The sequence below is a fragment of the Magnolia sinica genome, chromosome 6, assembly GCF_029962835.1.
Source record: "Magnolia sinica isolate HGM2019 chromosome 6, MsV1, whole genome shotgun sequence".
NCBI classification, from domain to species: domain Eukaryota; kingdom Viridiplantae; phylum Streptophyta; class Magnoliopsida; order Magnoliales; family Magnoliaceae; genus Magnolia; species Magnolia sinica.
The window spans coordinates 48405449-48422925 of NC_080578.1; the positions used below are offsets into that span (position 1 = coordinate 48405449).

Here is a 17477-nt window from a genome sequence, read left to right on the forward strand (position 1 = left end):
AGAAGTTTTTAATGGTCTATTACCACAGTTTCCTGTATTATAGTCCACTTGACATTTGGATCTGCTTCATTTTTTGGATCTCAATACTGATGAATATAGTCACATACATCACAGTGAGCCCCCATAACCAGGGTTCCCACCCGCCTTGGTGGATCCGGGGTCTCACCTAATCCGCTCCCGTCTGGCATGGTGCTTAGGCTTCTCTAAGAGGTCTGCACCTTAGCATAAGAACCTTACCAGAGGGGGTGGTGTTCAGACTGGTGAGGCTCTCACCTCAGGTGGGAGAAGAACGTTGGTATAAAATCCCGATAGGCGAAGTCAGAGATTTGGCCCTGCAAATGACACGTTGAAGGGTATTTATAGTCTATGAGAATTTTAATTTTATTCGAAAAGTTTGATGCACCGTTAGGTAGTCATACCAGCCTCTCATTGGATGAGAGAAGCTCAATTCAAAGGAATCTTTAGACCAAGCAAATTGGTCCCTGCTCGAGGACTAAGCGCCTGGTGCTTAGGTGTTAGCACATGTATGTTGTCAAACAGGCACAGTGAATCCTAGTGCAGAGGGCATTCCAGGGGTTCTTTATATATATATATATATAGACACACACACACACACAAAGGGTGATTTTAGGCAGAGAGCATCTGAAGCCAATCTAGCCAATCTAGAAGGGAGGGAGCGGATTAGCTGTTACCTGGGTAACACCAGTGTTACCCTTCCCATAGGGCCCACCTTAATGATATGTTGTATATCCACACCCTTCATCCTTTTCTCAAGCTCATCTTAACATGTGGAACCAAACATTAATCAGATCAAAATCTCAGGTGGACCAGACTACAGGAAACAGTGGTGATTGAGTGCCTCACCGTTAAAAATTTCAAAGGGCCCATCATAAGGTTTCCATAATGCTTATTTGCCATACAATCTGTTAATTATGTCAAGAAGATCTGGATGAAGGGAAAATATAATGATCAGCTTGATCCGAAACTTTTGTGGCCCATAAAAAGTTTTTAATATTTATCATCACAATTTCTAGTGATATGGTCCACTTAAGATTTCGAGTCTTCTTAAGGTTTGGGATCGCATCCTAAAATGAGATGTAAAAACAGATTACAAAAAATAAAATAAAAAATTTACATCAAGGTGGGCCCCACACGGTTCGGGTGACACCCACTAAGGTCTTACTCGGGTAACAGATAATCCGCTTCACTGAGGCTTCATTGGATGGTTTAGACTCATTTCATTCGGGTGCCAAAATTGCATGTCAACAGCGTACATTTTAAAATAAGAATAATTTATTTTAGGAACTAGTTGTAGTCGCTGTGTTGACTTACCTGAGTTTTTCTTCTTTCTTTTTTCTCCCTTTTTTGTTTTTGAAAAAGAGATTTTATAGGCATGCCAAGTCGAGTTTCGCAACCCTGGTTAACATAGAGCTTCACCTAGTACATTGCCTGGATCTTGCACACACGTGTGCCACTTTGGCACATGCACTGCAATTGGCCCCGTTAATATCTCCTTGCACCAACGGCTTTAGCATTTTTCATCAGAATATTTGATAAAGAACTAACTAGGCAAGTTGAAGATCAAATTTAACAAAAAATAAAAAATAAATTGAAGTCAGAGCATAAAATCACCATAAGCCGCAGTAGCAATATACAACAAAAAACCACAGCAATCTGTTCCACAACAACACAGAATCCGGCAGAGTCATGCATTTGTGTCCACGGATGGCTTGTGCCAACATAAGTATGGTTACATTATGCACGTGCTCAGTTTTTTCCTTTTTCCTCTCTCTTTACAAGAGATCGGTTGTATACTACACTGTCAAAACTCATTTTTGCACGTTTCAGAAGTATATCAGCTTTACATACCAATAGGCAACTGAGAATCAGCTCTTCATCATGTGAGAGGTTGTGCCCTGGTGAACACAAACAAGCCTCCGCCTCCAACAGCACGACCCAGAAGCATGTCGCGGTCCAGATATGAAAGGTAATACAAACCCCCAGGCGATCTGCTGCAGTATTGTTCTTCATTGCTCACATCAATTTGCATAAATAGGACGTTTCAAATTCTGCAAACTGGATTAGCAAGGTGCATTCACAGCTAAATGCTTGATTCATGGTAAGTGAGGTGGGGGAGCCAGACCCACCATCTAGTGGGTCCCATCTATGGATGGGCGTAGATTGGGTACTAGCCCACCAGGACCTAGCTAGAGACTGACAGTCCTGTTAGGGATCTGTGGGGCCCACCGTGATGTATATGTTCTATCCACGCCGTCCATCCATTTTGTCAGATCATTTTACGGTATGAGCCCAAAAAGGAGACAGATTGAAGGCTCAAGTGGACCACACCACAAGAAGCAGTGGGGATTGAAACATTACGGTTGAAAACTTCTTGGGGGGCACAGAAATTTTGGATCAAGCTGATGTTTATGTTTTCCCTTCATGCAGGTCTATGTAACCTTATGAACAAGTTGGATGCAAATAAACATCACGGTGGACCCTAGGAAATTTTCAATGTTAGGAATTCAATCCCCACTACTTGCTGTAGTGTTTTCCACTTAAGCCTTCAATATGCCTCATTTTTGGCATCATGGCATAAAATGATCTGTCAAATGGATGGACGACGTGCATAAAAGACATACATCATGATAGGCATCCCCTGACAGGACCGTCTGTCTCTAGCTAGGTCCTGGTGGGGGTAGTACCCAATCCACACCCTCCATGGATGGCCCTTGGTTAAAAAATCGCATCAAAAAGCTTTCCAGAGAATGAACGTTGGAATGGCTAATGGTCTATGGGGGAAAAAATGGATTGGACCGTCCATTGAGTGATTTTCATGGGCTACTTACGGTTTGGCTAGATCAGCAGTCTGGAGTCACCAATCAACTGCCATATTTCAGGTATTGGTCATCAAACACCCCTTTTGAATCAGCATGCTGGACCAGAGCAAGCCGATTCCATAAAAGCATGCATGTTTAGATATACCTCTCTGGGTTAGTCACAGGAACTTGTGCTCTGAAAGTTCGGAGAAACTGCAAGATCTGCACAACCAAACACTAATCTGTTCATATGGAGGTGAGTAAATGCAAAAAGAAGCCACAGAGATGCATTCTGATAATCATTTGCATCCACTAGAACAGTAATAATGGATTGTCCTGTCAAAGATGATCATTTGTGAGACTAAGATTTTGAACCTGACTCTCCCCGATGTGTCACATGTGCACGAGATCCGGCGAGTTCATCAGGTATGCTCCACCATGTGTGGCAGTGACCCAAAATAAGCCGGTCCAGTAAGGCTACACATGCATGAAGAAAATGGGCATTGGAAGATAAAAGTTAACCAATGTTCACATGACATATGTATGCAACCCACCTGATGATGGGGCCAGCTTAGTTTTCAGCATGTGCAATATGCATGGTGGAGCCTGCCTGACGAATGGCCTAGATCTCGCACCCACACTATGGGAGTAGCCTTAGTAAGGTTCAAGCCTCAAGGTAGACAGAGAGAGATGCACATGTTGGCAGTATACCTGTAGGCTTAAAAACGACCGAGGTAGGATTGCCGGAGCTATCAAGGCTTGCAGTTCTTCACTGATCTTGATATTTTCAACTGCAACCTACCAAAAATAAAATAAAATCATTGGATAAAATTCCAACCAAAATAGCCTCCACAAGAATTGAAGATAGAAGGAAAGTCATGAATGCTGGCAAAGCTTATTCCCTCAATTTAGTAGAGCAATCATGAACAACAGGCTACAAATATCAATGCCAGGATGAAAATACATGTACTGAGAACATTGTATTTTTAGGAACTCTTCACCACTAAAAGTGCTGTTATCAAACTGTGCAGCAACAAGTTAGAAACAGCAGTGTTTTCTATATTAATTCGGAGCTAATTCCACATGATGTACATAACCTTGTCGAAAGCTTTTGAGAGTTTAAAAACATGATGTACATATCCTTGTCCACTAGGGCAGTTAAATAACTGTGTTTTCATATGAGGAAAAAAAGAAAGATGCCCTTTTGAAAGTTTTACCTAAGAATGTTTGCTTGGAACTCCAAAGGGTCCCTCTAGACTGACCCCTTCTACCTCACCAAGCAATGATCTAGTCCATTCATTTAGAAGCTCCTTGAGTATATGGTCAACATGGAAATAATCTCATGCCATTGGAGATCATCATCATTAATTCAAAGGTGAATTAAAATTGATTTGCTCCACCACTACTGTAAGTCATGTCATATGGATGATGAGATACTTGATGGATAACATCTTTTCCATATGGACCATCTCCAGTGGGAACTGCTAGATGAATGGTCTGGATTATTGCATGGTGGGGAAAAGTGATGGTATTGGGTCAGCCTTCAACGGAGAACCTTGTTAGAAGCCTAATGGTACCTCCCAAGTAAGACACTCTTCAGGTAAGGTATGAGTCAAGACCCAAGTAGAACCGTCTTGAGGGGGGAAAATGGAGAACGGGGTATGATGGTATCCATGCACTAAAAAGTTGTGAATGGTGCACATGGGCCACCCAAATTGTAACCCAACTTGGATAATTGGATGGGGCATAAACTGAATGTTAGATTGAACTTAACATACTAACTGGTAGATCAATGCAAATCAATCGGTCAGTTAAACAAACAGTGTCAACCGTCAGAATTAAACAAACGTCTGCTCATCAACTTTAAAATTGATGGCATTATATGAAAACATTCTGAAATTACCCGATCGGAGAAGGATGCCTTGAAATTTTTTGAAAAATCTCTAAAAGCCTGGAACTCTACTTCATTAGAATCCTCAATAACATCGGCCCCGGGAGGAAAGATACAATTCCTCCCTTGTGTTCTCTAATGACTTGTACTGGATGTGGCCCAATTCCAAATCAAGCTCCAGCAGACACATAACTTGTACACTTTAGGAGGTGGTTTCACCCGCTTTTCAGTAAAATAGATTGCATAGTTTTCTAGCAGCTATACCTCTCTAATTCTTGTAGACTGCCAAAGAAAACATTCTATACTGGCCCAACGGCACTGCTCAGTTCCTACTGAAAATTTTTAAAAAAAAAGCAGTGAAGGAATAGCACAATTCGGCTAGGCTCATGTCCAAGGCTCACCATGCACTCTACTCTACCCAAATTGCACATTATACTGTTTCTGTATTAGCAAGACAAAACCAGATTAGCGAGAGAAGACCGGATTTAGACAGAATCTGACCTCTTCAAACTGCAGGTATATATTACGCTTTGAAACAACAGAAAATTTTGCTGTAACGAGCAAAGTAGCACCTTCCTGTTCCTGTAAAGGTAGAAGAGTCGAGAGTTCAATATATGGTAAAATAAATAGTAGCAATCATATAACTAGATGGGCATATCTTTTAATGAAGATGAAGGTACCGCTAGGTTTTCATAAATGAAATTGCATGAAACTTTGGCAGGTACTCGGATAATTTAAATTATTGCGACATTTCTTTTTAATCGTAACTTTATTTAGATGATTAAGAGATGCAGCTACATCATCAAGGCAATGACAAAGAATAACTGCTACATAAAGCAGATAGAAGGCATCCTCATTCTACTGTACCAGTATTTCATTCGCCTCCCTAAAGGCATGGTTCACACAAGCAATCATGATCACTATCAACTCCCTTATTTCATTAACAATCCTTAATTTCGATAATAATAAAAATCAATCTCAAGTCTCCAGGTGATGAAGATGATATCCACGAATAATTCTTCCAATTGCCTTCACTGATGACTCATCATCATCTAATCCTTATCGCAACTACTTGGGGCTTTCACTGATGACTGCAACTGCAAATACTATCAGAAGATTCTTGACCCTTGTCTTCTTGCCTAGGGTTCCACTTCACCCAAAAGCCAATTTTAGCCTCACTAGGATCATTTCTAATTACTTCCCCCAATTGTGGATTCATCTGGTTTCCCATGGAACTTCTAACAGCTTTTTCCAACATCCGGGTGGAGGCTTCACCCTCATTTCTTTTGCTTTGACTTCTTCAATAACAAGTAACAATCACATGCCAGTTTCCATGTTCTAAATCAAACACGGATAGTTTGTGAAATCCCTTCCCAAGGGTGACAAAGAATCAGAAGGTTCTCAATATTTTCTCTAACTCAATCGTCGTCAACACATTTTCAAGAGGTGCTCATTAGTCATTCCACTCTTACCATATGCTCTCATAATAGCAAAAGGAATCATTTTCCACAAAAATCTTTTCCTTTATGATGAAAATCTCCAGGACCCTTATGGTGCTATCACCCCAACCACCATGGCTACTTTCCATTTTTCCTCTGTGGACGCCTCTTCAGCCAGAGACTGATGGTTGCTCACCTCATAATCTTGCCAATGGAGACAGAAGAAAGAGTTGAAGGGACCTGGCCAAAGCATGGTCCGATTCTGTTGGGACATTGATTGTGTTTCCCCTGGTAATTGACTAGAACTTAGAGGCAGTTGATGTGCTGGAGGATACCGTAGATGTAGAGCAGTAGAGTATAGTGGGCATGGTCTAAGGGAGCTTCCCGATGTTGCGCCCCTTCAGATGGCTCTTAGTGTCACATTCCCTATTGCGGAGGATCATCAATCAGCCATGAAAGATCCAGTTGCAGTTCAAGCAGAATCAGCTCAAAAGAAAAAGTGGTTGAGGGCTGCGATACACCAGGTGGGTAGGCTGGTAGGAGTCACCTTCGGGGATAGTATTGAAGATTATTATGCTCTTTTTCAATTTGTAAAAGATCAGGGTACTGTGATATCTCTGTCTGATGGTCGTAAAACGAATCCGAAATCTCCCAGAGGTTACTAGGAACTAAGACTGGCTTCAGCTTTAAGTATGGTGTCTGTTGACCCTGCAGTTGGGCTGAAAAGAGGGAGGCGTATATCAGTACCAAAATGAAGATATTGTGTTGGAATGTGAGAGGCTCGGGATGCCCTCAGAAAAGGTAGAAGATTAAGGATGTTAGCGGCAGATGGAAAGCTCAAATTATCTCTTTTCAGGAATCTAAGCTCCAGTTTGTGGACAGAAGGATTATGGATTCTCTATGGGATCTGAAGTCCAAAGAACAGGCGAAGTCTAACTCTATAAGTTTCGCTGGGGGGATAGTGGTTGCCTGGGATATGAATTTTTGGTCGAAAGGACTTGGGATACCGATGCTTGGAATCTAAGCTCCAGTCTGTAGATAGAAGGATTATGGATTCTCTATAGGATCTGAAGTACAAATAATGGGTGGAGTCTAGCTCAGTAGGTTCGGCTGGGGGGGATAGTGGTTGCTTGTGATACCCAAGGGACACCAATGTTTGGTCGAAAGAAGACTTGAATTGGGGAGTGGAAGGTTGGTTGTTAGAGATAGGTTTGATTTTCTTTGGTGACTAGGTGCGGACTTCAATGTTACTCATTCTTTCTTTTGAGAAATCCAACGGTGGCGGTGTCTCTCGAAGCATGAGAGATTTAACTGATTGGGTTAGCAAGCATGAGTTAATTAATCTACCTATGGATGGGGGGAAATAAGCATGGTTTAATGGGCAAGCTAACCCGATCATGTCCAGGTTAGACAGATTCCTTATCCCATCGGCTTGGATGGAGAGGTTCCACTCATATTCTCTCAAGCCTAGTCGAAACCGGTGTCAAAGCATTGCCCTATCTTTCTGACGGTCGAGACGAGGAGTTGGGGTCCTAAACCATTTCATTTTGAGCTTTGTTGGTTGGAGGTTAAGGGATTTCATAGCCATGTTAAGGATTGATGGAATTCCTTTCAAGTGGAGGGATTTGCTGGATTCCGTTTGTCTCGTAAACTCTAGCTATTGGAAGGGGGATAAAAAATGATTTGGAAAAAGGAAGTGTTGGGCAAGCAACAAAGAGAAATGGACGAGCAGTCGAAGGGTCTTCAGTCGCTTGACGTGGAGGCAGAAATTATGGAGCTATCGGGAGAAGAAAAATGACCAATCACTAAAATTATCACAAGATTACTCTAGCCGTATCCAGTGTTCGAATTATCGATATCGCTACAAGTTTCGTTGGCCAGGGATATAGAAACAATATCGATATCGCTGATAACCGGAAATGCGGGGAAACATGGGGAAAATGGTAGAATTTTCAGTGAAACTTCAAGAGATGTTAAAATGTACATATTTGTATATTTAGAAATTTAAAAAGAAAAAAAAAAAAATTGCAAAAAGAATACATACATAACAAGTTTCTATTTAATGGGGCCTTAAAAGCATGTGCTGTTGTAACTTGTAAGAAATCAGTCCAAGCATCCCATCCGACCTTTTTAACCATCCAACCTTCCATCCAAACATGCATCAATATTGCAAAATATCAACAACACATGATATTTCACCAAGAAATCCATCAACACTTGGAAAGAAAATGAAAGATTGTGGTCTCAATATATCGCATGTTGCGATATCGATAAGATCGAAATATTATCAATGACAAATTGAACATGATACAACCATGTGCCCATGAAAAAAAAAATTTGAAATATAATTTTTTTTTTCTAATAAACAAAAATTTGATGATATCAATACGTTGGCGATATTATTGAAATATTGTCGATACACTTATGATACAAGCATTACCTAGAATTTACATAGTCGAAAATATGGGCAATACATTGGCGATTTTGATGCATTGGTAATAAAAGCGATCCCTAGAATTTACATAGTTGAAAATATTGGCAATTATATTAACGATATTGATACGCTGGCGTACTTAGCGATACATTGCTAATACTTGGAATTTTTAATACTACCAGCGTTATCGGTATCACTAACAGTGTTATCGGCATCGCTGAGCTAGAGATAAAGATAATATTGGAGATATTTTGATAATATCGGAGATAATTCGAACACCAGCCATATCAACAAGGAGGAAATTAAATGAAGACATTGCTCGACGGCCACCTAGCTAAAAGAAGGGGATAAAAATACAAAGTTTTTTCACAGCATATCTAATGCAAGGGTAAAGAGTAACAAAATTGAAAGTGTTATCGTGGGGGGCATAAGGATGGAGGAGAATGAGAAGGTGTTAATGAGGTGGTTCGCTATTACAAATCCCTTCTCATGGATGACTGGTGGGTTAGACCCATCTGAATTTAGTTCTTTCTTGGAGGAAGAAGCTCTAACTCTTAAGAAGCCTTTTTTTTATGGTAGAAGCAAAATATGTGGAGTCGTTGGGGAGGGACAAGGCCCCGGGTTTAAATGGATTCCCATTTGCATTTTTCCAAGTTTTTTGGAATGTGGTTAAACCGTTAAAGGTAACTTGATGGAATTTATGAAAGCTTTTCGAGAGGAGGCGTCTACCGTCTGACCTGGGTGGTTCCTTTTTAGCTATCATCTCGAAGGTGTCTGGGGCGGAATATTTAAAGGACTTTAACCGATTAGTTTAATCAGAGGGTCGTATAAGATCCTTGCTAAGACGTTAGAAATAGATGCAAAACGGTGTTGGCTAGTGTCATTTCCAAGAATCAATCGGCATTTATTAAGAGGAGACAGCTTTTGGTCAGTGCTTTCTAGCCCACGAATGCATTAACTTGCAGTTTAAGGAAGCAATAAAGGGTTTGGTCTCTAAGCTAGATATTGAAAAGGCATACAATCACATGAATTCGGATTTTTTTGGCCTATTTATTGGCAAGAATGTATCTGTTCGGTGAGATTCTCAATTCTAGTTAACGGATCCCGTAAGGGCATGTTTGGGACACGAGGTTAAAAGGTATTGAATTGCATTAGGTGGAATTAACACCATTATTGCACAATGATTACATGTTGGCGGGGGGGGGGAGGATTGTTGGTATGGGCCAGCACCCCCAACCGTGAATGAACCGTTACACCGACATTTATCAATACCCCGACTTGGCTATAAAACTATCGTTCCGCCTTTGGCTAACAGCTTAAGCTTTTAGCTCAACTGGTTGGAACAGTAGAGCCGAGGTCCTAATAGTCACCTGTATACTATGCATATGCAACTCAATTGTCACGTGTAAAAGACACAAATGGATGGATGACATGGATAAAACACATGCATCAATGTGGGGCCCATAAATGTAGTGGATTTCAAAATCCACTAGAAATCCCACCGTATCTTTGTTAAGACTCAATGATATGATACCTAAATTAATGCAATCATTCTCATCTTTTTCCAAACGTCGGATGGAATTTGCATGTACCAGTTGCAATTCCATTCCACCTAATCCCACTTAATCCCATGTTCCAAACAGACCATGAAGGTTTTTTTCAAATCATCAAGAGGTATCGAAGCAAAGGGACCCACTATCCCCCTTCCTATCTGTCATAGTGATGGAAGCCCTAAGTAAAATGCTCGAAAAGGGTTAAGAAGCAAGTATCATTGGAGGTCTCAAAATAGACAAGTAGATCCCTCCAATTACGCACCTACAGTTTGTAGATGACACTATTGTTGTTTGTGATGCTAATGAAGATATGGTAGAAAAGTTTAGGATGGTGATTCTTTGTTTTGAAGTGATATCAGATCTCAAAGTCAACATCGCTAAGAGTGAGATGCTAGGGGTGCACATTCCCATGGACAAAGTAGAATGGTTGGCAGGGATATTGAGTTACCGCGTGAAAACTTTTCCATCTTCCTATTTGGCTCCCCCTTTGTATCAGGAAGCTAGCAAGGCATTTAATGGATGAAGTTATGGAGAGGTTTGGAAGGAAACTATCAAAGTGGAAAAAAGCCAATATCTCACTATAGGTTGTTGAATCACTCTTCTAAAAGCAGTCTTGCCAAACCTTCCATTATATTATGTTCTTATTTAGATGCCCGAAGTCAGTTTTAGCAAAGTCAGTTTTAGCAAAGTTGAAAAAGGTGAGAAGTAATTTCTTATGGTAGGGATCAGAGGACAAGAGAAGATTTCATCTCATGGATTGGAAGGATGTTTGTAGGCTGTATAGGGAAAGGGCGGCAAGTATAAGGAACTTGGAGAAGATGAATTTGGTTCTCTTAGGGAAGTGGTTGTGCAATTCAAGACAGAAGAGAATGCCTTACGGCGAGGAGTCATGGCAAGCAAGTATGGGTGCCTAGTTGGTGGATGGGGTGCAAAAGACCTCTTTATAAAGCATCATGGATTTGGAAGGGAATTGCAAGGCTTGAATCCAATTTTAGTGAAGGGATCGGCTTTGCGATCGGAAATGAGGAGAAAATCATATTCTGGGAGGATATGTGAGCTAGAGACATGTCCCTCCAAGAAGCTTTCCCGAGAACGGCACATTTCGCAATGGAATAATGATATCAAAGTGCTTCATTGTCATAAGATCCGAGTTGGTGTGGACAGTGAACACCACCTTGTCGAAGGAATGTGTGAGATGAGGAAATTGAAGAATTTGTGAAGCTACTCGATTGCCTTCAAGCTCACACTTTGATTAAGGAAGAAGAGGATAGATTGGTGTGGTTGAAAGATAAGTTTGGGCGCTTCTCAATTTGGTCATTTTACGAGTCCCTTTAGAGGTATGAGAGGAATGAGCTTAGCAAGCACACAACATATGATTGGCGCTATGGAGCCCCTCCGAAAATTGTAGCTTTTGGGTGCTTGTAGGTAGGGGAAAGATTCTTACTATTGACAATCTCCAAAAAAGGTCCATGGTGCTCACGCAGATGTGTGCTATGTGTATGGAGAATGCCAAATCCATAAATCACCACTTCATCCCATTGTACGTACGGGAGGAAAGTGTGAAGCTGCCTCATAGGCGCATAATGCTGGAATCAATTAGGGCCTATTTGATTTTCCAAACCTTTAGTAAATACACTGCAAATGAGTAATAATTATTTCACTGGGTAATTACAGCATTGTTATCGTTGCTTGATATGACACTTACTTTTTTGAGCTCTAAAACCGAGGACACTGCCAAATATATGTGGGGCCCATCGTGATGTCTATGTCTTATCCACACCGCCCATCTATTATGCCAGCTGAATTTAGGGCTTGACAAAAAAAAAGAAAAAAAAAAAAGAGAGCGAGAGAGAGGCTGATACAAAGCTCAAGTGGACCACACCACAAGATTTACGAAATCGAACATCTACCGTTAAAAACATATCAATGCCACTATTTCCTTTAGTGCGGGCCACTTGAGTGTTGGATCAGGCTCATTTTTTGGCTCATGCCTCAAAATGTTATGCTAAAACTGATGGACAGCGCAGATATATCATATATATCATGGTGGGGCCCAGAAATTTAAACCAGTCTTTTTTACTCGGTTTTTGAAACAGAAATGCAAGTGCATTTTCAAACAAGAGGAGTAATAATTACTAATTCCCAAGGCATTTACGTGTGATTTGGAAAATCAAACAGGCCCTTAGAGGCCTATTCTTGAATTGGCACGGTGTTCAGCTTGACTAAAATGTTCAATATCCTTGGAGGTTGGTCATTCTGGCTGATTTGTGATCTACATGGGGGAAAGGAATGGAAGGTGCTTCCAGAACAAGTGCGGTAGGGCAGAGAAGGTCGTTTTCAAAGCAAAGCGTATTGTAGTGGAATGGGCTTTGTAATTCCTTGCACTTTTTCGGTACTTTCTTAATAAATTGATTTGTTGTTCTTCAAAAAATAATAATAATAATATAGTTCGAGAGATAAGCATAAAAATACAACACAAGCAAAAATATTTCAAGAATGCTCGTCTTCCAACACTCACAATTAACTATAGATGCCAAACAACAACTGTCGATCACAATTAATTGGCACAAGGCTTAGATGATGATGATGATAATGCCAAGCAAACAATTCACCCCATATTGGATAAAAACCCTAAAGAATCCTCAAATATAGGAAATCCGAGTTTGCGTATCTTCTAAAGAGGGATCTAATTTCTCAAATATGTTTTATGAGTTCATCTAAAAAAATGTTTTATTGCATGTAGTAAATGCTAGAACTAGTGCCACCTTTAACCCCTCTTTCAGCACAGCTATACACAATGCCTAGTTTAACATTGCAAAAGATACGAGCATGCCGTAGGGCATCAGGCACACCCTCAAACTAAGCATTCCTAACATAATGATCAAAGGAAATATCGATTGACAAAAAATGCTATTGTGCTTTAGGAATACATGAATTGGAGGACCCACACTCTGCTAGCAAATGCCACACTCTGCTAGCAAATGCTCACAACCTTCCACGAGATCAATGGTTCAACAGTTTTGTTGGCCAGGCTTCTTGCCTCCCCTTACATTGAATGGACTGGGGTTGATCCTAGTTTCATGAAAAGCTTTGTAAATATGGACAACTCTCTCGTTACGCTTTCATGTTCTTCAGCTTGAATAGAACTTACATTTTACCCAAAAAAAAAAAGACATAAAAGCTGTGTAGATTTATTCTTCCTTTTTTTTTACCTCTAATAGGGTTGGGATGCTCCAACGCACAACATTACGTACAATGCCTCCATCAGATTGATCCCGGCATTCAAATTTTTGATAAATTTGCCCCACCTACATAAATGTAACCATGTGATATTTGGAAATCCCATTTTAGAAGAACCATAAAAGAAAATAACTGAATTGGGCCTCCCAAAGTAGCATTTAGGTATTAGCCCAAAGAATTCAAAGGTCATGTTAGATATTATACGGAACTGAGGGAAGTTTTTGTCATTAGAATGATAAGGAATACTATGCTCTGCCACAGCATGGCAGGTCATATCATGCACACACTCACATCTAGGGCTGTCAATGGGCCAGGCCCGGGGTAGGTCTCAGCCCGGATTTTGAACTGTTTCAGGCTGAGCCTATTCAAAATTCTGATTTTTTAGGCCCAAGCCCAGCCCATTGACACCCCTACTCACATCTACACGTGAGGGATATGCACTGAATCCAAACCATCCACATCGTGGGCGTATTGTAGATAGAACATGCCCCGAGAATCACATGGTTGGGATGATGATGATTCATTACTATCCAGTTAATGGGCGCACACCTGTTGAATTTGACTGTTGACTTCTCTTCTATCCATCCATTTGAAGGTTACTGATCAAATAGTCATATGCGTCCTATTGAGGAAATATTTAGGTTATGCCTCGTCCACAATGGGGCCCACACTTTGGACAGTTTGGATTGTCCGTATCTTCCATGTGTATACGTGTGTGTGCAACTGTCAAACACTATATTTTACAGTTTCTCTCCTAATATAAGCAAGTAGTACTAACAAGGTGTTTTTTCATGATACCACATCAATAATGGGTATCAGAAAAATAACCACATAAAACAATAAAAATTCAGTTTCCAACTACTCCAATAATTCACTGTTGTTGCAAATCCCTGCTTTCCGTTATGTTTTGCTAAATATCCCTCCCTACCAGACACACTCTCCCACTCTCTTATACAACTTTATGTTGTAGTATTGTTAGTGAGAAATGGTCAAGTGGAACTGAGCATACAGAACCCTTCCCCGCTTAGGTTCTTCTCTTTTTTTTTGTAATACTCGTTGGCATCCACATCATCTATCCGGACCATCCATTTGGTTCCTTCCACTCTTCCTCCACTGCTAGACAAAAATCACAACAAGCAGATGGTCCTAAACCTCACTGACTGAACATAGCTTCTATTGACCAGCTGTCCATCCATTTTTGCATGCCAGTGACTGTATGGTTTGGATCATCCTATCACTATGATTCCTTCAAGGCAGCCTACCAAGACTGGACTGGGCCTAAAGAGCAATTTAGATAAGTGAGGTAGCTGCCACTGAGTCCAAATGCAACTAGATCCTTGGGAAGGTTGCTATACACTGAGCCCATTAGATCATTTCTCACATGTATGAAAACCTTGCTATGCACATAGTTGCATTTGGACTTATAATCATTCACATCACCTATCTGGTCCATCCATTACATCTAATCTAATATTCTTTCATCGCTGTGCACAGAAATCAGATGGTCCTAAACATCCGTGATTGGACCTATCTTTAATGAACAATATGGTCCATCAATTTCAGCAAGCCACAGACTAGGTGGTGTGGATCATCCAATCAGTACGATTTTTTTCAAGGCAGCCTATGAAGAGCGGACTGGACCTAAGGGACGGTTCAGATAGGTGATGTAGATGCAAACGAGTCCAAATGCAACTATATGCAGGTAAGGTTCCGATACACTTAGGACCTGTTTGGGTGCCTTTGAAAATAAGTTCAATGGAGAAATCTTAGTACCAGACCTGAAAGAAGAAGGGAAGCCTCGCTGCCGACTCGAGAAGAACGAGAACGTCGGGAGCAGAAGTGTAATGCAGGCGCCATGTCCCATCCAATTTCGTGAGGTCGATTGCTGAACCTGCATCGTAGCCCTCCACGCACACCTACCATTTTAATTTCTTTTTAGCCCTGCATTTTCAGTATATTACCAAAGAAACTAAAAAGGAGAGAGAAAGGAAAGATAATGACTGACCAGGGCTTCTTCAATGGACGCGCGCTGATCAGAGGTTGCAATGAGGCCACGTTGCGTCTCTTGAGCGGCTCTCAAGAGATCATGCTTTCTACTCTCTAACTCTGCCGCCTGAAACCCACGCATAAATGAAGTGAAATGAAAATCGTAATAAGAAGATGATGGAAGGGAGATTTTTTTTAATTTAAGCACGCAGAGGAAAGGGTATGAGAAACAGAGGAGGGACTACTGGATTTGTGTGCACCGCCACTTGCGCGAGACACCGAAATGTTTTCGGTGACCCTCGGTTTCTTGACCAGATGGGCGTTTCTTGTATATGGCGCTTGCTAGTGAGAGGGGCTCTGGTGAGGTGAAGGGAAAATTGCAGACGAGGAAATGCCAACTCCATTCGAATGAGAATGAGATGTACATCTCTCTCTCTCTCGCTTTTGGGTGAGCTTTAAAACGGACTGCGATAGCGTGACTACACGGTGTGATAATGAAGGCGTGCCTACAACTAACCGAGCACCTGGTGCGGGAGAATAGGCGTCAGATCCACCCCGTCCATCAGGTTTTCCGCCAAATTATTAAAATGGATTGTGAAAATCAGTCCAATCCAGGGCTTAAAAGGGTCACACCATAGAGAACGGTGTAAAAATCATGCCTAAAAACTCAATGAAACTTGAAATATCCTGATTTTGATTTTCAGGAATTCTTTCATCCTAGTTTGGTGCGCTCAGACGAGTGGATTGGATGGCATATGTACGCCACAGTGGATTCCACACATGATTTTCACGATTTTAACGGTGGGACTTCCCATCTCAATTGTTCCTCGTGGTCCTGAGTTTTTAATCGGCGTGATTTATGGGTCTGCTCCAAAGAGAGATGGTGCACCTGATGGATGGGATGGATCTGATCTAGATGAAGTCCTCTCTTCCATCCACGTCAGTGAATTCTCTTATTATGTTGGCACCCTGGATTCACTATCAACTTTAATCCAAAAGAAGCTCCGCATCATATATTTACATGGATTTGAATTTAATTAATAAATTAACTTTAATATTTCTAATTAGTAAACCTATGTAATGTTTGACACAATTGCTGCGTTTAAGCCCACTAAAATATATACTCCGCCCGAAAATAATAAAATTTCGAGTCTCGAGTGAGCAACAAGCACAAGATCACATCCTAGTGATTGGATGGTGTTGATCATCGTATTAAAGTAATTATAGTGATCTAATTGATAATCTAATTATTTTGGGATATCATTAGTGGGACATGTGTCCAATAGATTAATAGTATAGTGACGCACTTGTTATACATGCATCTCTTGGAAAGATTTTAGATGTAATCCAAGCTTTAACCCTAGATTTAGGGGATTTTGAAACCCCCAGTTACTTTTCGGTGCCAAACGACAGGAGATTTGAAACCCCCCCTAAATCCATTGTGCCAAACCACCCCCTCATGGTGTGAGTGCATGGGCATGTCGAAAAAAAATGTAGTCATGCCTTAGTGGTAGACTCATAAGAGTTTCAACAATGTGGTCATTGGTTGGAACGGGGTGTAAGAAAAAAGTATAGTTATGTGAGCATTTTCACTTTAAAGAGATTTTTCCCACGGTAAATCTCACCTTTTACTCACTGGCTTTTCTGAATCAGCCAAACTTTACTTTTCCTAACTAAATCACTGTTGTACAATTTAACCCTTTGTAGATGAAAATACCCTTGCTTTCACGGTGGCACCGTGATATCCACGGTGCCATCATGGGACTTTGTCTTATCCACGGTGGCACCATGGATATCGCAGTGGCACCGTCAGATTCTTTTTAAATTTTAGACAGATTGTCATGATGGCACCGTGATATCCACGGTGCTACCATGGACAAGACAGAGTCCCACGATGGCATCATGGATATCACGGAGGCACCATTAGATTCTTTTTTAAAATTAGACAGACTGTCATGGTGGCACCATTGAAACTCTTTTGGGAGTCACAAAAGTTTTGGATCGATATGATATTTATTTTTCCTTGTCATCCAAGTCTTTTTGACCTTATGAACAGATTCGATGGAAAATGAACGTTATGGTGGGACCTACGAATGTTTTAATGGTGAAAATATT

The 17477-nt window shown here is 40.9% G+C and overlaps 1 protein-coding gene across 6 annotated transcripts; it reads right to left on the reverse strand.

Moving 5' to 3' along the window:
- Window positions 1-1613: 1613 nt before the first annotated feature.
- On the reverse strand, window positions 1614-15871 carry LOC131248750 (probable plastid-lipid-associated protein 10, chloroplastic). 6 transcript variants are annotated; one of them, XR_009172422.1, is made up of 9 exons: window positions 15605-15871; window positions 15382-15489; window positions 15155-15292; window positions 13349-13444; window positions 5212-5292; window positions 3531-3617; window positions 3195-3296; window positions 2986-3041; window positions 1614-2076 (listed from the first exon to the last, which is right to left on the reverse strand). XR_009172422.1 is itself a non-coding variant. In XM_058249194.1 (8 exons), the coding sequence occupies exons 1-8, from the start codon at window positions 15764-15766 to the stop codon at window positions 2040-2042; spliced, it is 765 nt and encodes a 254-aa protein (XP_058105177.1). In that variant the 5' UTR covers window positions 15767-15848; the 3' UTR covers window positions 1614-2039. The 6 variants fall into 6 exon arrangements, 5 of the variants coding, with proteins under 5 accessions (XP_058105177.1, XP_058105179.1, XP_058105175.1 ...); XM_058249194.1 differs by lacking the exon at window positions 3195-3296 and having other exon boundaries at window positions 15605-15848; XM_058249196.1 differs by lacking the exon at window positions 3195-3296 and having other exon boundaries at window positions 1614-2069; window positions 15605-15845.
- Between the last annotated feature and the right edge of the window lie 1606 nt (window positions 15872-17477).

What these genes read in the sequence shown, in the direction of transcription:
- LOC131248750 (XM_058249192.1), bottom strand. Translation starts at nt 15,766, where the DNA reads ATGGAGTTGGCATTTCCTCGTCTGCAATTTTCCCTTCACCTCACCAGA. An exon ending in GCATCCCAACCCTATTAGAG is followed by an intron (nt 5,293 to 13,348) that starts GTAAAAAAAAAG and finishes CTACCTTTACAG; the next exon opens with GAACAGGAAGGTGCTACTTT. An exon ending in CCTGTGACTAACCCAGAGAG is followed by an intron (nt 2,013 to 2,985) that starts GTATATCTAAAC and finishes ACAATACTGCAG; the next exon opens with CAGATCGCCTGGGGGTTTGT.